Source organism: Antedon bifida, chromosome 4 (genome assembly GCF_963402885.1).
Source record: "Antedon bifida chromosome 4, ecAntBifi1.1, whole genome shotgun sequence".
NCBI classification, from domain to species: Eukaryota; Metazoa; Echinodermata; class Crinoidea; order Comatulida; family Antedonidae; genus Antedon; species Antedon bifida.
In genome coordinates, this window is record NC_136229.1 from 20,327,932 (window position 1) to 20,349,076 (window position 21,145).

The 21,145-nt window shown below is 30.6% G+C and overlaps 1 protein-coding gene across 5 annotated transcripts in view; it reads left to right on the forward strand.

Moving 5' to 3' along the window:
* The window catches only part of LOC144840994 (extracellular serine/threonine protein kinase FAM20C-like), a 33,760-nt gene that overhangs the window by 6,071 nt on the left and 6,544 nt on the right, over nt 1-21,145 (forward strand). For all 5 annotated transcript variants that reach the window (XM_078697114.1, XM_078697113.1, XM_078697116.1 and 2 more), the window contains 4 exons: nt 8,430-8,557; nt 9,969-10,047; nt 14,640-14,732; nt 16,074-16,186. In XM_078697114.1, the coding sequence (XP_078553240.1) occupies nt 8,430-8,557; nt 9,969-10,047; nt 14,640-14,732; nt 16,074-16,186 (413 nt within the window). The remainder of the gene's footprint in view (nt 1-8,429; nt 8,558-9,968; nt 10,048-14,639; nt 14,733-16,073; nt 16,187-21,145) is intronic.

A 21,145-nucleotide genomic window follows, 5' to 3' on the forward strand; every position in this document is an offset into this window, starting at 1 on the left:
TCAACTGTATTTCCGAAACTGATTTGTACTCAAGCGCACATCTTGTTTTGTGTTTCCTAAAACTACATCTTTTAGAACTTTATCTCTTTAAATTGGTAAAGGAATAAAAAAAATATTGTAATGAGGCGATTGTCTGTGGGTCAGGCTATTCAAACCCATCATTCCCACAAACTCATCTCAATTCCCCAACTGGAAATTGAGATGATACATGAAATGATAGATGTCATACTGTAGTTTTCGGTATAGTCAGCATCTCCATTCTGCTCTTTCAAAGTTGCTATTTCATTGCATCTGTTTGGTGTCGATCATTTATGAGACAACAACTTTTTATGATGTTTTATATAATGTTTATCTTTTGAATGATGTTTCCAAGATTCAATGAGCATATAACAACGACACTTCATCCTAGTGTTAACTAGGATGAAGAACCATCAGTTAAAGATACACATCAACGGAATCCAAAAGGGGTTGTTAAGGTAATAAAGTAATTTTCAAACTTGCCACTACTAATTACAGTATTTTTCGACAAGACAGTATTCAACTTCCTTGACAGAAAATGTCAGAAAAATGGAATAGAAACTTTGAATGCAGATGGGGATCTATTAAATATCTTACTTTGCCATAATTAAAAAAAGCGATTGCGTTTTAAGACAGAAGAAGCAAAAAATAGTGGAATAATTGGTACTTAAAGAAAACATCTTAAGGAGCTTTGTAATGCTCTGCACTTACAAAGAAACAGGGGGATGCATTCTATTCAAAGCAAGAACTGTTCGGTCCAAAATTAAAAAAGACATCAGAAAAGCCAATGAAGTAGACTTGCTGTGCCTACATGTATGGTGGAAGTATTTTGACGGCGCCAACATTACATTTTCTATGTATGTACTTTGGATGGGAGACTTACTGTGATCCAACTCCATATTTAGGATGGGGTCGAATTATTAAATCCCAGACTCATTACAGAATTAAGAATCCTGTTTAAATATAATTGAGATATATGAGATATATATGCAGTTATAAAAAGTTGCAGAAAATTAACTGGAATGTTCTATTGCATGTTGTGAAGGGTGGCCGAATAACTTCTGATACCCATGATCTTAACCTGGTTGTGGTAAATGCTATTTTCATGAGATTAAAAACATTTTTTCCTTTCGGTTTCTATATTTTCCCCCTAGAATAATGCCAATTGAGCATTATTGTGACAAAATACATGACGTCATATGTCTTATGACATCATAGGTACGTTATATGGCAATTTAAATATGCTAATTATAAAGTTTAATATCACATTTATATCTACTCGCAATGCACTTAGGTGGTCTAAAACCAAGCGTTAAGGAGATATGGAGCTTCAAAATGGTATGATAAATAGCGGCCATTTTGAATGTATGCTAATTAACCCACTTCCAGACGTCCGATTTTGGTAAACTTTGGAAATAATGTTCATTTCAACAAGGAGAATGTCAAGAAACATGTTTTCTTGCAGTTCCTAAATTGTTCGCATAGTATAATGTCATTTAAACAGTTATAACATAATATATGACGTCAAAACTACCATATGACGTCATAGGTACGTCATATGGGAATTTAAATATGCTAATTAGAATGTTTAATATCACATTTATATCTACTCGTAATGCACTTAGGTGGTCTAAATCCAACCGTTAGAGAGATATGAGGCTTCAAAATAGCAAATGGCGGCCATTTTGAATTTATGCTAATTAACCCACTTCCCGGTGTCCGATTTTGGTAAACTTTGGATATGATATTCATTTGAACCATATTTACCAGACAAAACAAAACAAAATTCTGTTGCAATTTGTTCTAGGTTCACCCTATTTTTGACTTATCTTTACTGGACTATAACTGTCTTTCACGTAATTAATTATTATAATTAATTTGAACATTCGTTATTTATATTAAAAATTAAGCGATTAACCAGGAATGAATCCAGAATTTAGAAAACAGGGGTGTGGGAGAAAACAGGGGAGGAGGGAGAGGGCTATAGGATTTGAATTATTTTTTTATGTTTTAGAAAAAATGTTAGATTTGATTTCTTATGATAACACAATACACAATCTAAATATTACTTTTCGTACTGTTTTCATTCAACCTGAATATGTCACTGGCTATTGTTTTCTTTTTAACAACACCATTCTAAAAATCCAGCTAAAAATGTAGTCTGTACCAAGGTTAAATTCAGCCAACTAAGCATTAATAGCCATATGACATCCAATGACATCCTGCTATTATTAAATCAAAGGGTTATACTTCTCTAATCAACAGGGAGTTTCTTAAGCCTACTTTAATTTTCCTTTTCCTTCATTCATTTCTTTAACATTACAAAAATACAGTACCTTAAATCTCTGTCTACATTATCAAAAAAAAAAATTTTGATGTGCCCAAATATGGAAGTGATTTGCCCAAATATGGTAGTAATATGACATCATCATGTCCATATATGGGCACATCACATTTTTTGTTATATAATGTTTTATAGTGTAGACAGAGCTTTATACATTAAAAGATACAGTATTTATGTGAATGTATCATTTACAGTCCTACAGTATCCTATCTTCCTGCTCCTTATACATTTATCTCCTGTTTTTAGGAACTGCTTTTTACTGTATTAATTTGAAGGCATAATATTGTATGCTACAGTACTTTACTGAGAAAAATGTCCTCCTAAAATTTGAATTCTATCACAGATTAAATAACTACCATAGACTCTTTCACTACACAGAAGGTAATATTACTATTTCCCGGTGTGAAAGTGGTTAAAGAATAATCATTTTTCCCAAATTGGTCCCCATTTCACAGAAACAGTCAATTACATTGGCTACTGTAATAAGTAGGATACTGACTTCTACTGAAATATTGCCATCTCGCAGCTCTGTGTGAAAGATTATTACAAGGCTTTCGAGTTATGGAGAGTCATGATTCTGAAACTTTACGTTTATAAGATGTAGGGTGTAAATAAACACTGTAGTGCAGGCCTTCTGGCTTGAATCATTCTATTTGTTTCTTGATGTGTTTAGAAAGCACATCTATGGTGTGTATGTTAAGTCAAGTGTACACGATATGAGCATGCTTAATTAGCCGTTAAGTAATTACATTTTATCTATGAAACGTGGTGGAATAACACTAGATGTCGTTGTAGTAATCGATTAGGCCTAGTATAGTGGAGCTGTAGCTTGTTGCTTGGCTTCAAATCGTAAGGCCCTAGGTTCAAACACAACCTAATCCAACATGTGTTGTTCTCAGTAATCATATACAGTTTCTGTAAAACCGTGATAATGAAATTATATTAGAGTACATTGACATAAAACATCTGTTATTAATTCATTTAAATTAACAATGTAGTAATTAATTGAAACTCAAATCATGAATAGTGATTTAATATTTACATAACAAACAGACATTCAATACTTGAGTTTTAATTAATATATCATGAAATCGTGACATTTCACAGTGACAGATTACAATTACTTTTGGCAAGTTCATGAATATTTAAAGTGAAAATGTTTGTTGCACATGAGAATAAAACCTGTCAATAGTCATACAGTATGTGTATTGTTGGAGTAATTTTCAAGTAAAATTTTAAATTCCTAATAAAATCTGTATGCAAAACTATATTTATTTTAATTATTTTATTAAAAATATAATTATTGTACAGTAGATATAAAAATCAAAGGGCATAAATTACTGAAAAATAGACAATGCTGTGGAACCAGTATTATGATACCGGTTCCACAACATTGTCTATTTTTCAGTAACAGTGGTTGGATCTCAATCAATAGACCAAGACATTACAGAGCTATTGGTTAACACTAAATCTTCCTCAGTGCAAATATATATATATAACTTTTTTTTATGGTGATGGGATGAGTTACTAATTTGTATTCAATTTATGTTTTTAATGATAAAATATGCCATGATAGTGTGAAAATGACCATTGCTTTTAAATGTCAAAGGTCACGTAATTCCATTTAGCCTTACGGTAAAATACTTTCATTACAGAACTTAGCATTTGAAATGTAAATTTACTGTCAGTCTGAAGATCCATATGTTGACTTTATTATTAATTAAATTATTTGTGATTCAATTAATCAATGTCTGCAGTACAGTCCGCGTAACCTGTCTCATGTTTGCACAGCTGGTGGGTGCTACATTAATTTATTCAATATTTACCACATCAGCCTACGAAAGTCTTACTACTACCTGTACTCCTTTCAAAATCTTACTATTGTCTTGGCATGTACATCGCACAGGACCATTGGCTTAATTGTCCATCTAGAAGATGATACTACAGTGACAAGGAGGTAATTATGATGAGATTCAAACCAGAAATTTGGCTTGTGGATCACTTCATAATTACTACACTACTAGTACAATATGTTACACAATTGATTCCAAAATGTTTACTCCCCCTCCCCCTCAACACGTAAATGTAAATTCCCAACCAAATTAGTTTTAAAATGAATTATTTCATTATTTAAGCGTCCATTTAATTTCATTATCAATTGAGCCTACATTGGAGTTTGAATTCTTTTAAGCAGCCCATATGGTATCCATATGTTTTTTGATATTATAAATATCATGAGTTTGTCCTATCTTGTAGATAATTTTCGCATCAATCAATCCTCCATATGTTTTCAATGATTCACATTCTGAAACAATTTATTCTTAATGGAATATTTGAACATCATTTTACAGAGGCATAGCCACCAGTACTGTAAGGTTGGTAAGGCTTCAACCTGACCGCTTTTTCACAGAGGCCTTTGACAAACAAGTGCCCCGAACAGAGATTGTTCCATTTTCTTGTGAAAACTGCACCACTTAATTTCTTGTGGCTACATCACTGTTTTATACCAATACATACATTGCCAACATTTACTTGTTAAACAAGTGCACTTACTGTATGTTCATCCAAAGAATTCAAAAGAGATTTATAGATGCTGTATACATAAAACTCCTTCTGTGCAGCATGTATTCTAAAACAATAAACAATCAAGACAGTGGAACTGGGCTGTTTATTTTTTATACAATTTTGTAAAAGCTAAAAATCAGAACACCTGTATTTCAATCCTGACTGCGGTTCTATCACAGAAATTCTAAATTATGTTCTGCATGTTGTTTACATAATCACTTCCATCTCATCAAGTTCAGTGGTTTAGTTTGCTTCAAATAGGTATGGAATTCCGTAAAGAGAAATTAAATGAATGGTATTTTGAGTAGAATATAATGTATGTTTTGCAGCATTTTCATTGGAAACTAAAAGGTAAAATCATATTGCAAAGTATAATGGAAACAGCCTTTTATATGGATGTCATCAATATGAAATTTCTCTATGTTGATGGATAAATCAAGGTTTTTCTTTAACTGGCTTTGTTTGTATTATTTTTGTCCCATCTCTGCCATTACTACTGCTTGTCACGTTTCCTCAGTGACCCCTTTTCTGTTATCTTCTACTTTGCTCCATTTCTATAATCCATTTTTCCTTCGTGTTTCCAATATATTCACCCTATTTCCTGTGATATATTTAAAGGATCATTATAAATTTATCCATGGTTTTTTTTCCTTTGGCATTGTATTGTACTCTCTTGATACTAAAGTAGGTGAATTTATGTATAATTCATTAGTCAAATATATGGCTTAAATTAGGCCATATGGGCATTAAACAGTGGTCACCACAACATCCTCAACATACTACTTTGTTACACAACAGCTTTAGATGCACTTATCCTTATGTCTGATTAACTTTGGAGTTATCCACGGTAGAGATTAACCTTATTGTATTTCACATATCGAACTGGAAGACGTCAATTGCAATGAAATAAATTCATTGAGACAGGAAAGCCATGTTAAGTACTTTGATTTGAAATGTTTTTATTTTCTTTGGTGCAGAAATGGCATATAAGTATATAATAAAGATTAAATTTATTCCCAAAATAAGTATGATTTAAGCATGGAGTAAAGAATGGTTTAAGACATAATGTGTGGAAATTCCATCAGAACATTCTAATTCAATACCTTAATATGTAAATAATGTTTGGTTTTTCCTTTACTATCTTATGTGAAAAAAATTAAATCAATTGATCAATAAATAGAAAATAATAAGTAGTAAGTAAAAACAAGTATAAAATGTATAAACATGTGAAAAGAAAAACATGGTTCAATATATTTATTCTATAAAAATAAAGATGGATTTTTCCCACAAAAGAAAAAAAAAAAAGAAAATAATTTTTTATTTTTATAGTTTTAGCCGTGTAACATTTTTAAACTGGAGTTGAGATTAACGGCCTACTTGATATTTATCATCGTGTTAAATTCAAGCAGACAAACAAACGTGCATATAAATGTTTTCCGTCTACAAAATAAAAAAAATCTCCTTATTTCATGAAATGTTAGTACATTTTATTTGCGAAAAAACTCCAGAGAACGGATAGACTTAACACGTTATCTCATATGATCAATTTTAATTATGTTCGATCTTATTGCAAGTCGATGAGGTGATTAGTTTGGCCAACAGGTTTCAATATTTTGCTTCTCATAATGTTGTATTTCTTCCAACTTTCCAACATTTTCAGCCATCTTAAATTTCCCATGTAATGTGTTCATTAAAATCTAATATCAACTCATAGCACACACAACTGCTTATTCCATGATTTAACTTATAAAACGGAAGAAGTTATTCTGTATTTCTATAAAAAGGACATCATACAACCCTCATGGATATACTTGTGCACCTTTTTACAGAAAAGTAGTTCCCCAGGTTCCCATACAATGGGTGTAACTTCGGAACTCACTATACCTCTCAAACTGAGACAAAAAAAAAAAAAACAACAGCAGGTTGTTATTATATTTACAGTATGTATCAAATAGATACTTTATAAATATTTATTATTATTACTGCTGTAAAATTATCGAAAGTTATTTCCATTTCAAAGAAAGGGAAAAGCAAGAATAAATTGATCATATCTTATAAATAATTACCTCATCATGTCAAACAAGTTTACTTGAATCCATAGGGATTTGAACCAGATACCTTATTCATTTAAGTCACACTGTTGAGGTCTCCTCCAAACAACCTTTAGATTATTGCACCCTCTGGCATCAGTCAAATGAAATCTATAAAAGTAGAGAATAATTATAATTATTGCCGTGGAGAATTGATAACGCACGATGATTATGTGAACTCTTGTGCATTCTATAAATGATCTTTCATTACTGATGAACAATAACATTTCTAGTTAAAAATCTTAAGGAGTTGACATCGACTTGTAATAATAAATAGCCAGTCAAATTACTACAGTACAGTACACGGTTGATAGTCTGGTTAAAATGTTAAATCTTTAGTTTCAGTTTTAAACTCCCAGGTCGCTGTTTAATTAAAACCTTTCCAAATATAAACTCTAATTAAAGACCATTTATTTTCTTGTACACACTGAAGACATATACAGACCTTAGGTAAACTGACTCTAATTAGAGACCAAGAATCATAAATACCAATTATAACTCTTGTTCCAAGATTAATCTATATTTATATTGTTTAGCAGAAATTTAATTATTCTTCTATATCAGATAAGTTGTTGTTGTTTACAGTAATAGTTTCCTGGTAAATTAATATTCTACAAAAATATATTCATATTATATTTGAGCTCTTCTTTTCCTGCATAAATTGAGAAGCCATTTCATATTACGTTGCATTATCCTCCGAGAATTGAAAAGTTATGATTAATTTTACCATAGTATCTTGGACACTGTGATTGATTCTACCATCAGATTTTCCGATGTATGCCTAAAGTTGTTTAAATTATTCTCGTTCACACTTTTTCAATTAAGTGACGTAGAATACAATTATCTAAGTATTTTGTTTCAGCATGCAAATGCTAACTGTAGAAGATGGACACTTTTTAGAAGATTTATTTAAGTAGCTCTTTTAAATGCTTATACTTGTTCTTGCTTCTCAAAACATAGACATAGAGACTGTTTACAACTTACAGAGTCACAAATAGTATTGAGTATACTACTTCCTCATTTCACTCTTTATATAATTAAAATAAGTAAACATAGTTCATGCCAATTATTATTACACTGTCTATTTCCTACCTAACTTACCTGGATAAACCAACAATAGCCCTTTCTCCTCAAAGAGTGAGATATAACTCGAAAAGTAGAAATTTTCATTGAAGAATTATTATTACACAATTATTCACCATTCCTAATACCATATTTTAACACCAATTTTCAATTTGATATGAAACAGAGAGACACATTAATATTTTAAAATGATGGCCTTGTGTGTTGTTTTAGTGTGTAATATTAAGACATTTACTCACTCACTTATCAATATAACTCTTTTTAATTCTGTCCAGAATATCCACATTGTTGTACAAATAACTATCTTACTTCATGATTTTGCTTTGCAGACGTTATCGAATGCGGGTATGGGAGGAATTTCAACACAACATAAATCGTTTTGAGTTATATTCTTTCAATAATTCAAGAATTGATCATTTGATGCAGTATCTACGACAGCATCCAGTATTTGAAGTCGGTAAGACGTCTCACAAACATTCTTGCATACAGGTGCATAGGGGATGGAGGAATAACTTGAGATTTGTGTTCATAATAGCAATGTTTGCACTTCTTAATTTGAATACACGTGAGAAATTTGTATGGGAGTAATTTCAACACGACATAAATCAGGCGCGGATTTAGGCGGGCCTTAGCCAAACCCCACTCCCCACACCGCAAATTTAGTAGGTAGCCCAAATAATGACTATTTTTGTTTTTCTACAACCCAATGGTTGTTTTTATCATTTATGAAATACTTAGCCCCCCCCCCCCCCCCTCCTAATCTATAATGCTAGATCCGCCCCTGTAAATCATGAGTTATATTAATATATATTATAATTTTTATTATATCAAATATGCTTGTATAGAAAATATTAAAATAAATAAAATATTATTAGTTCAGTAAAGGTGCAAGCATGGGTGTAAATTATCACTAAAAAAATGTGTGACAATTTCTAAATGCGATCCAATTGGTCAAAAGTGAAATTAAGCTTATAAAATTTTGTTGAATTGCAATTTCCATTGAGCATTCTCAATGGTAAATAAATCGATCCTGATCTCAAAACCTTGTTGCCGCTAGTAGTATTGACTGTACAGTACAGCCAACCATTTCCAACATCTTGAATTAGAGATCAATTTCTCACTTAATTGTGTTTGGCAACAATTGATTATAATGAGCGTTACCTGATAATTAATCAATAATTGAACAATTATATCGCGGTGAAATTATATTATGTATATACGATGGAATTTGATATGATTGAGTCTACTTCGTGCCAAGCTTACTTGCATTTGTGCACTTAACTGATAAGACAATTAGAACACTCTTAATGGGTAGTTGAAAAGTAATTAACAGTTAATATTAAATTATGAATTTTTGATTGAAATTATTGTAATAGTCCACTATACATCAATTTAAAATTGAATTATGTACTAATAGATAATTAAAAAAATTAAACAAAAATAAATAAAATTTAGTTTGTGCACATTATGAAAAAGCTTGACAAATGTTTACTGGGACTCCAACCTGATTTCAAGATTTACTAACCTGGCACTTTTGCATTAATGGCTAATACTATAGGAATAAAATTCCAATTAATTATAATTGTAAATTTCAATTATAATTTAGTGTTTTAGAATACTACCTTAAATTAAACACACTAATAGTTCTCATATTGATGTTATTTTGAGAATTTATTTAAGCTCTGTCTTCACTGTCAAGCTAGTTTGACAAAAGAAGTGTGATGTGCCCCCAAATATAGTAGTGATATGCCCAAATATGCTAGTGATATGACATCGTGTCCATATATGGGCACATCACATTTTTTGTCACATGAAGTTTGATAGTGTAGACAGAGCCTATAATCAAATATCTGTGTTGTCTTTTTCAGAGGAGAAACAAGGAGGAACTCAAATAAAGCTTGTTATTGATTTTGAAGATGGTGGCCAAGCACTCTTTAAGCCTTGGAAGTAAGTATTGCCTACTGCAGGTACTGCAGTACATACTATAAATTCTGTGTCTATTTCATGTATTTAAGCAATACATTCTTGATAAAGATGTTCGAGAGCACCTTTGACCTTACCGCTCTTCAAAGCTTCAATACCGTTTTGATATTATTGTTTAATGGTATTGGTTTAAAAAAAAAAGTAAACCGCACTAACAAAATATTCATAACAGGTCAGCATTAATTTTTCAATCACAGAAAAAAAAAATATGATAAATTTCTGTAATGTCGGCTGTCTATGATGATCAATCTGCAATTTAATTCAGAGTTGTTTCTTGATTTGCCGAACGAACTCTGTTTAAACTTTCACTTACTCTTGGGGACAAGATTTGTTGCACGTCATTCGCACATTCCCCCTGGGGGAAAATTTGTGGTAATTTTGTCATAAAATTGTAGTTTCCACGTGTTAAGCATTTTACATTAGTAACTAAGCTGCACTTTGCTGCTAAAATATTAATAACGTTTTTAACTCCATATCAGCATTTGTTCTTATTCTTAATATTCTTTATTGCAATTAATCATTTGTGATTAGGGCAGTTTTTTGGTGTTACCTAAATAGGGGATTAGCTAGCTGTATGTTGCACACTTTCATCACACTTTTATTATTTTAATAATTTAAAAAATAATTAAGGCTTTTTCATATATAGTAATAATATCAGATATTTATTTGTTTCTTTATTAATTAAATCTATATTTTCATTCATAATTATTCATACTATTCATGTTCATACAACAAAAATTATAGAAGAGAAATTCTCCAATGTATAGTTGATGTCATACAAAAATGAAATGACATGAGAAAAAAAACAAATCATAACAAAACGTCAATAAAAACAAAGTTGAAGTATGCGTGCCGTTAATACATTTATTCAAAATCAAAGAGTAGCCGTTACGAGTTTCTAATTCCGTGGGAACATCAGAACTCTAATAAATGCCTCATTTAATACCTCTACGGAGTATACAAACTGTGTTAGAACATAAAACAGAGTGGATGTAAATATATATGTTCATCGGATACGAAGCTCAGTGATATTGCATGTTGTTGCGACCATAAATACTTCGTCAAGGGAAGTGATGTCTTGGAATTCATATATTTGTGCTCAGATCACCTGGTTTATATTCACAACGGTGAGGTCTTGGTTATCCCTATAACTCGGAAATAATCAGCCCATTAGCTATTGGGTTTCACCTGGGGTGGATCTAGCATTATAGATATTGGGGGTTGCTATATATTTAATAAATGATAAAAACTATCTGTTGGGTTGCAGAAAAATTTATTATATTTAAAAATGACATAGCTGTTAAATTTGGTGGGGAGGGGGAGGGGCTAAAGCCTGTTTAGCCTCCCGCCTAAATCTGCGACTGTTCACAGAGACAAAATGGATAAATAATAAACAATTAGGAACAAATGAAATTTTTTCTATGAAGACTATGTTCATTATAAAAGTTAATTAATGCAATAAATTTCTAAATAAATTAATTACCTGTATTAACTTATGGAAAAGCAGATTTTAATTAAGATACAATGATACATACTTAATTTTTAGGTGAATCCATTTGAATTTTGAATACAAACCATCAAGAATTCAAAATTAATTAATTATATTTATCTAATTAGTAAATGTACTACAGTTACTGCAGTAAAACAAAACTGCATGATGCTTTCAAAGTTCTTTTCCGACAGATTCAAATGAATTCTTATGAATTGGATTATGTAAATCTTTATCTTACATTTAATACCTGTAATGTATTTTTATCTAACAAATTAGTTTGCCTTGTGACATTCGGCGACTCTATCAAGTTGTTATGCTTTCATCATCGAATGATTTATGTTCACACAGAATCAGATTACAGTGAAATATTATATGTAATCACTTTTTTTCATAAGCATGTTTAAACCGCAACTGATATTTTCAGTATGGAAACACATTGGTTGAGGATAGATGATTTAATACAAGATAATACGTTTAAATTAATTTGAAAGCATATTTACGCCGCTCTTACTATGATAGTGATTTGCTAAAATTTTCTTTTTATAGTTTTAAATGTATTTTTAGTCGCGTTCAACTCGACTCTATAGCTCACTATGTCGGTTGATTGGTCGTTCGGTCGGTTGGTCGGTAAACACTAACTCAAATTTGCACACGCGACTGCAGCCATGTATATGGCCTTGTTTATTTAGGACTACATGATGTTGTATTTTATGTCTCTTTTCAACATGTTGAGATTTAACTGTATAGCGCATTGAGATATTCATATGTAATGTGCTATATATAAGAATAATGAATTAGATTACCCAAGCCCCAGGTGAGTAGGATGGCCAGGTGCATCTTTTGGAGGTAGAAATAATGTTTTGAAAGTTACAACAATTATTATCACAACCAATTTTTAATTAACACAAAGTTCTCCACATCCTTTTTTTGAAACTCAAAAAGCACAATTTCTCAGTCACACGAAGTGATTATATATTTGGAGTCTATTAGATGAGTCGTTCAGGATTAAATGTTATCATTTTTTATTTTATTTCCTAAATTTTCTGCGTAAATACAAAATGATTAATGAAATAACATACAGTAAATTAAAATCTACAAATATGTTCAAAATTAAATAATATTTAATAAAGAAAAACTATTGAAAATTACTGTCTTTTTTACAATTGGAGAAAGGAAAAATGTTATATAAATGTATAGCAATTATAAAGAATTAAAATGCCAATTAACCAAATGGTTTAGACTAAGTGGCTATAATATAAAATCCTACCAATCGCTGAAGAGTATTTTATAGTTCTAAAGTAATTAGACATTGATTTTTATCGAGGTTTGATGAATTGTAAATTACTTTTACCATGGAGAAATCATAAATGCTTTGTAATTATTGATTGATTGCTGTTCATATGCTATTTGTAGCAATTTTATTGTGTAATTGTGTTATATTTTACCTGGATATATATTAATAAAATTGAACAATCCATCAGTATGAAAATGAAAGTTTATGAGTTGAATGGGAACAATTGTCATGAGTTGAAAGATCAGCTGTTCTAGGTCAATTTTTAATGCTTTTTTATTCAACTTGAACTTTTAAATTTTTAACCGCTTTTTACAACTTAACTTTTGTGCAATTTTCTTTATGTAAACACTACAGGCACAGAACATGAATTCTAAACTGCCCGGTGATATACTGACATTTAATTAATTAATTTGAAACGATAAAGATGAGGAAATCTGTGAGAATGAGAAAAAGTCGCCCCAACCGAGATTCGAATCCGGAACCTTCTTCTTGATATACAGATGTCCTAACCATTAGACCACTGGGGCTTTCATGGTATTGTTCAAACTCGATTGGAAAGCGTCTCTGTAACGCTCTCGGCGTCGTACGGCGAAACAGCACTAGTCCGTCAATGTACGCACACGCACCAGAGATCAAATTTTATTTATATTTGGCAATCTTCCAAGAAAAATTTCTGTTTTTTTATGTTGATGACGGACAAATAAAGCATTTAGTGTTCAGGTCGAGCTGAGTAATTAAATTAAGGATTTTGGCTGTGATTATAGATGGTGTAATTCTACAGCTGGTTTTTCAAAATGTGCAACATTCGCCAGCATCACATGATACAAAATAAAAAAAAATTACATAGAGTACAGCTGTCATGATAGAACCAATTAATAGAACCACTAAATAGAACTGTTACCATGCAATAGAACTAATAATGAATGTCACATGATACAAACTACTTCCAATCAAATAGCAACTCCTTTAAATTATCAATGTACTGTATTGTAACATTACATAGGTAGTCATCAATCATTGCTACATTATTTAATGTATAATCGAGGATTAAATGGGGATTAACAGATTAATATTGTAAAATCTAAAGTTGGATTTATAATCACCATAATACAGAGATAAATCATGATCATATAATATGTTTAATCGGCATCATCTTTAACTTCTATAGATATTCTTACTACCTGGTTTGACGTTTGTTTACTAATATCAATATCTTAGCAGTCAGTTTTAAGTGGCAATAAAAGCTGTAATTTAATTCTGCACGTACTAATTACACCTTTCTATCAATGCTTACGTGCGGGCCAGTCACACGTTACATGGGTGTACAATCTTTATTGTTGTCTACATAGCCAGCGATTGACAATTTAACTGTCAGAAGATTTATTGTACTTTTTGTTGCAAACATCTAATAAATCAATTGTGATGTTCTACAGCATCCCGTGGGAAGCAATTATTCTTTAAATATCGTTTACGGTAAAGGCAAATTTAAATCCGTCTACATTGTCAACAATTTTTATCTATTTTGTCTCTCAAAGGTTTACGATAAGAATTTTGTCAGGAGAATTGTCTCTCTGGGTGAGATTTATTGATGAGGAAGATCTTCCTATCCGAATTTGTATTTTTAAATCTTTGAAATTGCTTATAAGTGTAATATACTGATGGGACAATATAGAACTGATAGGAAGAAATTATGTATTATCAAATTTCAAATATATAGCGTTACCGCAAAGCCTTTGGGGCAAATTTTTTAATATTTATATTTTTTTGCAGAGTTCCAAGAGAATATGAGACGTTACCAAATCATTTTTATTTCTCTGATATTGAAAGGCATAATGCAGAGATAGCAGCATTTCACCTAGACAGGTAATAATCAAGATTATCATTATCATTGTTTATATCATACACTCTTCAATATATAATATGATATACATAGTTATCTGTATACAGTATTACATACAACGGCCACAACAAATGGGTGCAGTCCAAAGACAAAGTCAAAAGAAATACCGCAAAAAATCGAATTCAAGAAACAGACATAGGCAAGTCACATCAACTGTAGACAGGTGGAGTATAAAGCAGAGGAAAAAGAATTGGAAGATGGCAACGGAAACAATAAAGAGACAAAATCAATAATATTAGGGATCTGCCAACTGGTATGTGGAACCTGCGTGCCATGGCTTTTGTCCAGCAGTGATGAAGATGATGATAGTGATGCTCTTCATTGGCTAGTTGTCATCTCCTTATTGTCATCAGTTCGAATCACTGTCACCAGTTGACATCACTGTCACCAGTTGACATCACTGTCACAAAAATCTTTTCTCAAAAGTCTTTTTGAGTGGAAAGAATCTGACAGCATTTGTACCCAGAATCCCATAGACATTATACAGTAACTGTCAACCTACAACTCAACTTTATAAAATGACAATGTTATTTACTCATCAATCCTGTAATTCACCTTATACATCACATTTAATTTGTTTTGTATTGACATTTAATTTCCTGTTGAAGATGAAATCAAATTCTGTATGTCCCATGTGTGTTAACATACTGTACAAGTATATTCACTCTGAAAATTTACCTTTTGCATATACAATAAAGTTTATCTATTTCTGGAGTAAAAACATAATTAGATATATGTTTGAGTCCCACCCAAGAATGATTTGCAATTTTCATATTTGGCAAAACATCTAACCAACTTAGTTCCTTCATACAAAGCTATAGCAGTTTAAATTATTGTTTGCATTTTCTAAAAATACGTTATATATTCTGCAGTTATTACAGCAATTACTGCAGTTATTACAGCAATTACTGTAGTTATTACAGTAATTTTGCTGTTTTGCCAGATCAACTGAAGTAAATACACTACAGAAATACACAAGAAAATCAAAATGCAAGACAAATGTATTGCAAATCTTTATTAAATATATTATCTAAATAAAAAGTCTTTCTAGTTCCAAGTTTATTGAATTGTGAACGAGTGATGGCTAATTATAGCACAGGATATAGCCTGTCACATATGAGGCTTATAAAGGGGACTTGTATGGTTCCTTTATGATGCCAAGAAAACTTTAATGTTATTATTGAATAACGTTTTAATTAAATTAAATTTTTAAATTGTGAATACTTAAGATTATGATCTTTCTGAATATGCGAAATTCAGACCCAATGCTAAATCCATATATATGAATATTTGTGTTTTGGTAGAATTCTGGATTTCCGACGAGCGCCACCGGTGGCAGGACGGTGGTTTAATTTGACGTCTGAGGTTTATGATCTAGCAGATGCATCACTCCGCAAAACATTTTTCAGATCTCCAGGTTGGTAAACTGTTACCTCATCATTTTTAAAGAATTCAATCTTAAAATTAAAATTGATTGCATCTGACAAATGTTTGGTGTTCTTAAATAATCTTGCGAATTCCATTGACGTTAAAACACATTGATAAAGACAGAATGCTATTACGTAAAGTCAATGTTTTACAAACTGTCAAACTTGATGAGGCTCATTAACAAGCTTAATGAAAAGCTGAGTACGTAAGAGGTGCTAAATTTGCTTAAAATGATTATTTGACTTAATCCTTGTTCAGACGGTGACTGCTACAGTAATCAACAACTAGACATTGACAGCATTCAACTTAAATTAGTTTTTCTATTTCTAGATTTTCGTAGAATTTATATTTCTGATGTTAAATCTAAAAAGTTTTATTTGCCAGGAATTTAGTCACTTTTTCCCTAGAGTACTCTCAGATACAAGAATGTAAATTAAATACTGTATATAGTCACATATAGTCCCATGCATACTTGAGTATAATCCCACCTCCTAATTTTTGCCAAAGTTTGTACCCAGGTTTGTTACCTGGTTATATAATACCAATGGCCCAACACAGAAATGGGAATATAATATATAGGATATATAACTCACAATTGAACAACAAATCTGTTTTATTTATTCAGTTAGCCATTAGTCATTGTAGTTATCAATAAACTAAAAGTACAAAATAACAAAATAAAATATGTTTATTTATTCTGATGACCTTCAATGATCACAGATAAATATGATTTCTAATAACCAAAAGATGTTGGTTGTTCATGAAGGTTATGCAATACTTTAAAACCATCACACTTCTTTTTATTAATTCATTCCAGAGATATGAATGACAAAATTGATATTAATCCAACGAGTTATCAAAAGATACAATATGGTTTACAATTGCGTATTAAAAAATTATGGATTAATACAGGATAGTGATAGATAACACTTGAAGTTATCTTTTGAAAAGGATTTGTAATCTTGGCTGTAGAAAACTAGGCCAAGCACCTTATGTTGCCAGAAGCAGTGTTGTTTAAAATAGCTTACGCTATCTTACATTGCTGCAAAACATATTTAGTGCATTAGAAGAGTTTGCCGTTCAGCATTGCAAACATTTATATCAAGGTTACCTGTGCCAGAAAAAAAACATTCATGGCTAAATGTAGGATGTTTGTAATGTGAACATAGATTATAATGTATTTTAGAACATTAAAGTTAAGATTTAGAAGAGAGATCCACTTCATCTGACAACATTTTGTTTGATTAAAGCACCTGGTTCTTTGTACTATGAGTATGTCCCCAGTTCAAATGTCTACTATCACAAATAACATAACAAATCTGTTCGATAAAATCCATAAATATGGATTAAGTTTTAAAAAATAAATCTATTCAACAACAACAAGTAAGTTCAGTTGAATAGATTTATCCTTCTAAACATCCCTAAATATTTGTAGAAACATTTGCCATCTTTGTTTAAAATTTAATTTAACAAATCTGTTCGATAAAATCCATAAATACGAGTATGGATTAAGTTTTAAAAAAGCCATTTTTGTTTAAAATTTATTTTTTTATCATTGCCATTATTTCTAGTTAAACATAATTTTATCCATCTTAGAAAAATATTTGTTTCATTGTTGATATTACCGTATTTAAAAACAAACAGAATTAACAATTTCTGCTGTTATTGTAATAAAATTACCATTATTTATTGAATTAAAATGTAATTACATGGGCTAAGGTTGATATATTTAAAAGTACCTTTTTAATTACTCAATTAAAAACATTGAATATTCTGAACATCATACCCAAACCACAATAACCTTTTGTATAATATTTTAATCAGTGTCAAGGATAATATTAATAAAAAAGGATGTTTTGTATACCTTCAGTTACCATCCTCTTTATTGGGTCAATTTAAAATTCAAAACTCTTATATTATTAATAATTATTCATCATATTTTAATTAGCATTGTCAAGGATGATGCTATACTAACCATGGACGTGTAATGTACTATATGTCAAACTTAAGCTCTGTCTACATTATCAGAGATATGCCCAAATAATATGGTGATATGATCTATCTATCATGTCCGTATATGGGAACATCACATAAAGTTTGATAGTGTAGACAGAGCTTTACACATTGATGTAGTTAACATTGGCCTACTTTGAAGATGCTATATTGTACCCCTTTCTCTGTTCACACACCTGACGTCAAAACCAGTGTTGTGTTTGGTGTGCGCCCGATGTGTGTAAATTTTGCTAGACGATGTGAAAGAAATACTATTTCCTACTATATTTACCCACCACCTTCATTATCCTATGGTTTTAGAAGTAGGACATTTCCCATACATTTCATTAAGCTAGAGTTTGTCTCATAATAACCCACAAAAATAATCCCCATGTTTCAGTTATCAACTTAGTGTTACCTAGAACATATATAGAATACTACTTAAAATAGTATGTTGTATAATTTCTTATAAATCTTTGCCTACTTTGATCATAGAACACTGTAATATTATTTTTTTAAAGATGTATTGTCCCCCTGAAAAATAATTAAAAAAAATTTTTTTTTTTTAATATTCCATTTTAATGTCACATAATAGTTATTGACTTCGACCAAAAATTGGATCGAAAACAAATTTATTTACCTGAAAAAACTGGAATTTAAAGCAAAAAATGGTCAAATTGGCTGCCAGCCAATGGATTTTTGGTTGAATTTAACCATTTATCATGTTATTTTATAAGTGAAAACATTATTTTTTTCCGTTTTTTTTCTATGGAAGTAATTCACTTTATTAAAACTACAAAATAACCTATTCAAAGTCTGATTTAATTAATCTTGATTTTTCATGTTTTTGGGGGACAATACATCTTTAAGCATGCAGTAATAATTAGTATGCCTACTCCATGTTTGAACGTAATCTGCAGACCCATTGGACATCACCAGTCCATTTAACTATTTTTGGAATGCTTTATATCTTTTCTTACATACATAAGTCTCGTTTCCTAGTCTTATGACTCAACTGTTGACAGAAGTAATGTAACTGTGGCTCATATTTTATAAGAAATAGCATTTGTCAGCTTGCTATTTGACAGGTGATGAGTCACTTTCTTTTAGTTGAGTGAGTTGAGTTGAGTTTTAATTTTGTGTGGAAAGTTTATTGTTATAAAGTGCATTGTAGGCTATACCATGGAGAAATAAGTTAGGATTTCTCCATGGCTATACAAATATTGCTTTTAACTCGATGAAATTGTAAGGTATTTGAAACGTTTATTATAAAGAATCTAGATTAATTTTATATTATCTGTTTTGTAATACACTTATTTTGTAGTATAACCTATTTTACAGCTATTTATAGACAGTTTAATATGTATATTGCATATAAAACGAAATTAATTAAAATCTTTAGTATATAATATACTTTTTATATCATTTGTTATGTTTTGTGTTAATATAATGAAGAAATAGCCTACAGCTATAAGCAAACTATCCAGATAGGCTTCTTAGAATTTTTGAAATGTTTGATAATAAATTGAATATTCATTCATTTAAAATGTTAGATAAAGTAAAGTATGATTAAGATCTCTCCCTTTTCTCTCATGAATCAATCTACATTTCATTATTTTACCTATTTCATTCCAGTATATTCAAATATAATTAAAAAATACAATTGTTCTCTTTGTGTCTTTCGAAAGCTTGGCAGGATCATTAAAAGCATAATTTAATGCTGGCCAGTGGCTCTTCCAAGCATTTAGGAGGAGATAGATAGTAACAGTACATTACCTTATACTCCACAACCATTTTTGCTTTGTATTTTAAGAGGCTTGACATATATAGACATATTCAGATTGTTTGATGTAGTTTTCATATTATAATTAGCATCATTTCCTTTCCAGATCATGTGCAGTTAGTCCCCTTCCGGATCTCGTATATAAATCGCCCCAATTATTATTGATGTATCGACTGAATCTAAAATGCTGTCTGATGTAGAACATATACAGTAACATATATCTTGTTATATAGTGTAACACTTTTAGTACAGTTCCTCAGTCCAACTTCTTACTCCATTTAATAGCCAAATTGTACAGAACTTTTGAGCATCATGTCAAATTTTTTTTGATTTTTTAAACTGATGTATCGACTGAGTATCAATGCTATCATATGTAGAACACCTATTTATTATTCTGTGTCACTTTTAGTAGAGTTCTTCTGTCTAAACTGTTACTCCATTTATTGCCAGATCATGCTTATAATTTCCTTTTATACAGTTCCCTTTATGGATCGTGTAAAATTATTTTTTCTATAAATTGCACCCATTACTGTACATTATTGATGTGTTATTGACTCAGAATCTACTAATCATTTTTACCTTTTTATTTTTTGTTGTCAATCATCCAGAAAACAGTAAATTCTCTACAATCGTGTTTGATTCTGTAATTATTACACGTTTGACATAGTGTAGCGCATGTAAACGACGGTCTCGCGTGTGTTTCAAACGTGTCAATTAAACGTAATTGGAAAACGTGCATGAGTTTCGATCATGTGTGAATTAGATTGATAGATAATGTACCTACTATATGACATTTAACGGAGTACATTGCTTGAGTGTCTTAAACAATTTATCATGTTAAAGACACCGTTATGTCATGTATAATTTGTTAAAAACCATTTTGGAAAAATGTAGGTAAACCATAATTTTGTTTAAACCTTTTATCGAATGTTTAAAATATAGTTCATGAAATATACCACAAAAAACAGTTATATATATAGTCCCTCCGAAAAAAAAAAAAAAAAAAATTTGTTGAATTATGTAATTTTTATACAACATATAGTTATTCATTATGACCAAAAAGTTTTTGGTTGAATTTACCATTTATTTTGTCTTTTTGAAGTGATTAACTTTACTGTAAAATGGTCTATTCAAAGTGTGATTTTATTAATCTTCATTTTTCATGTTTTAGGG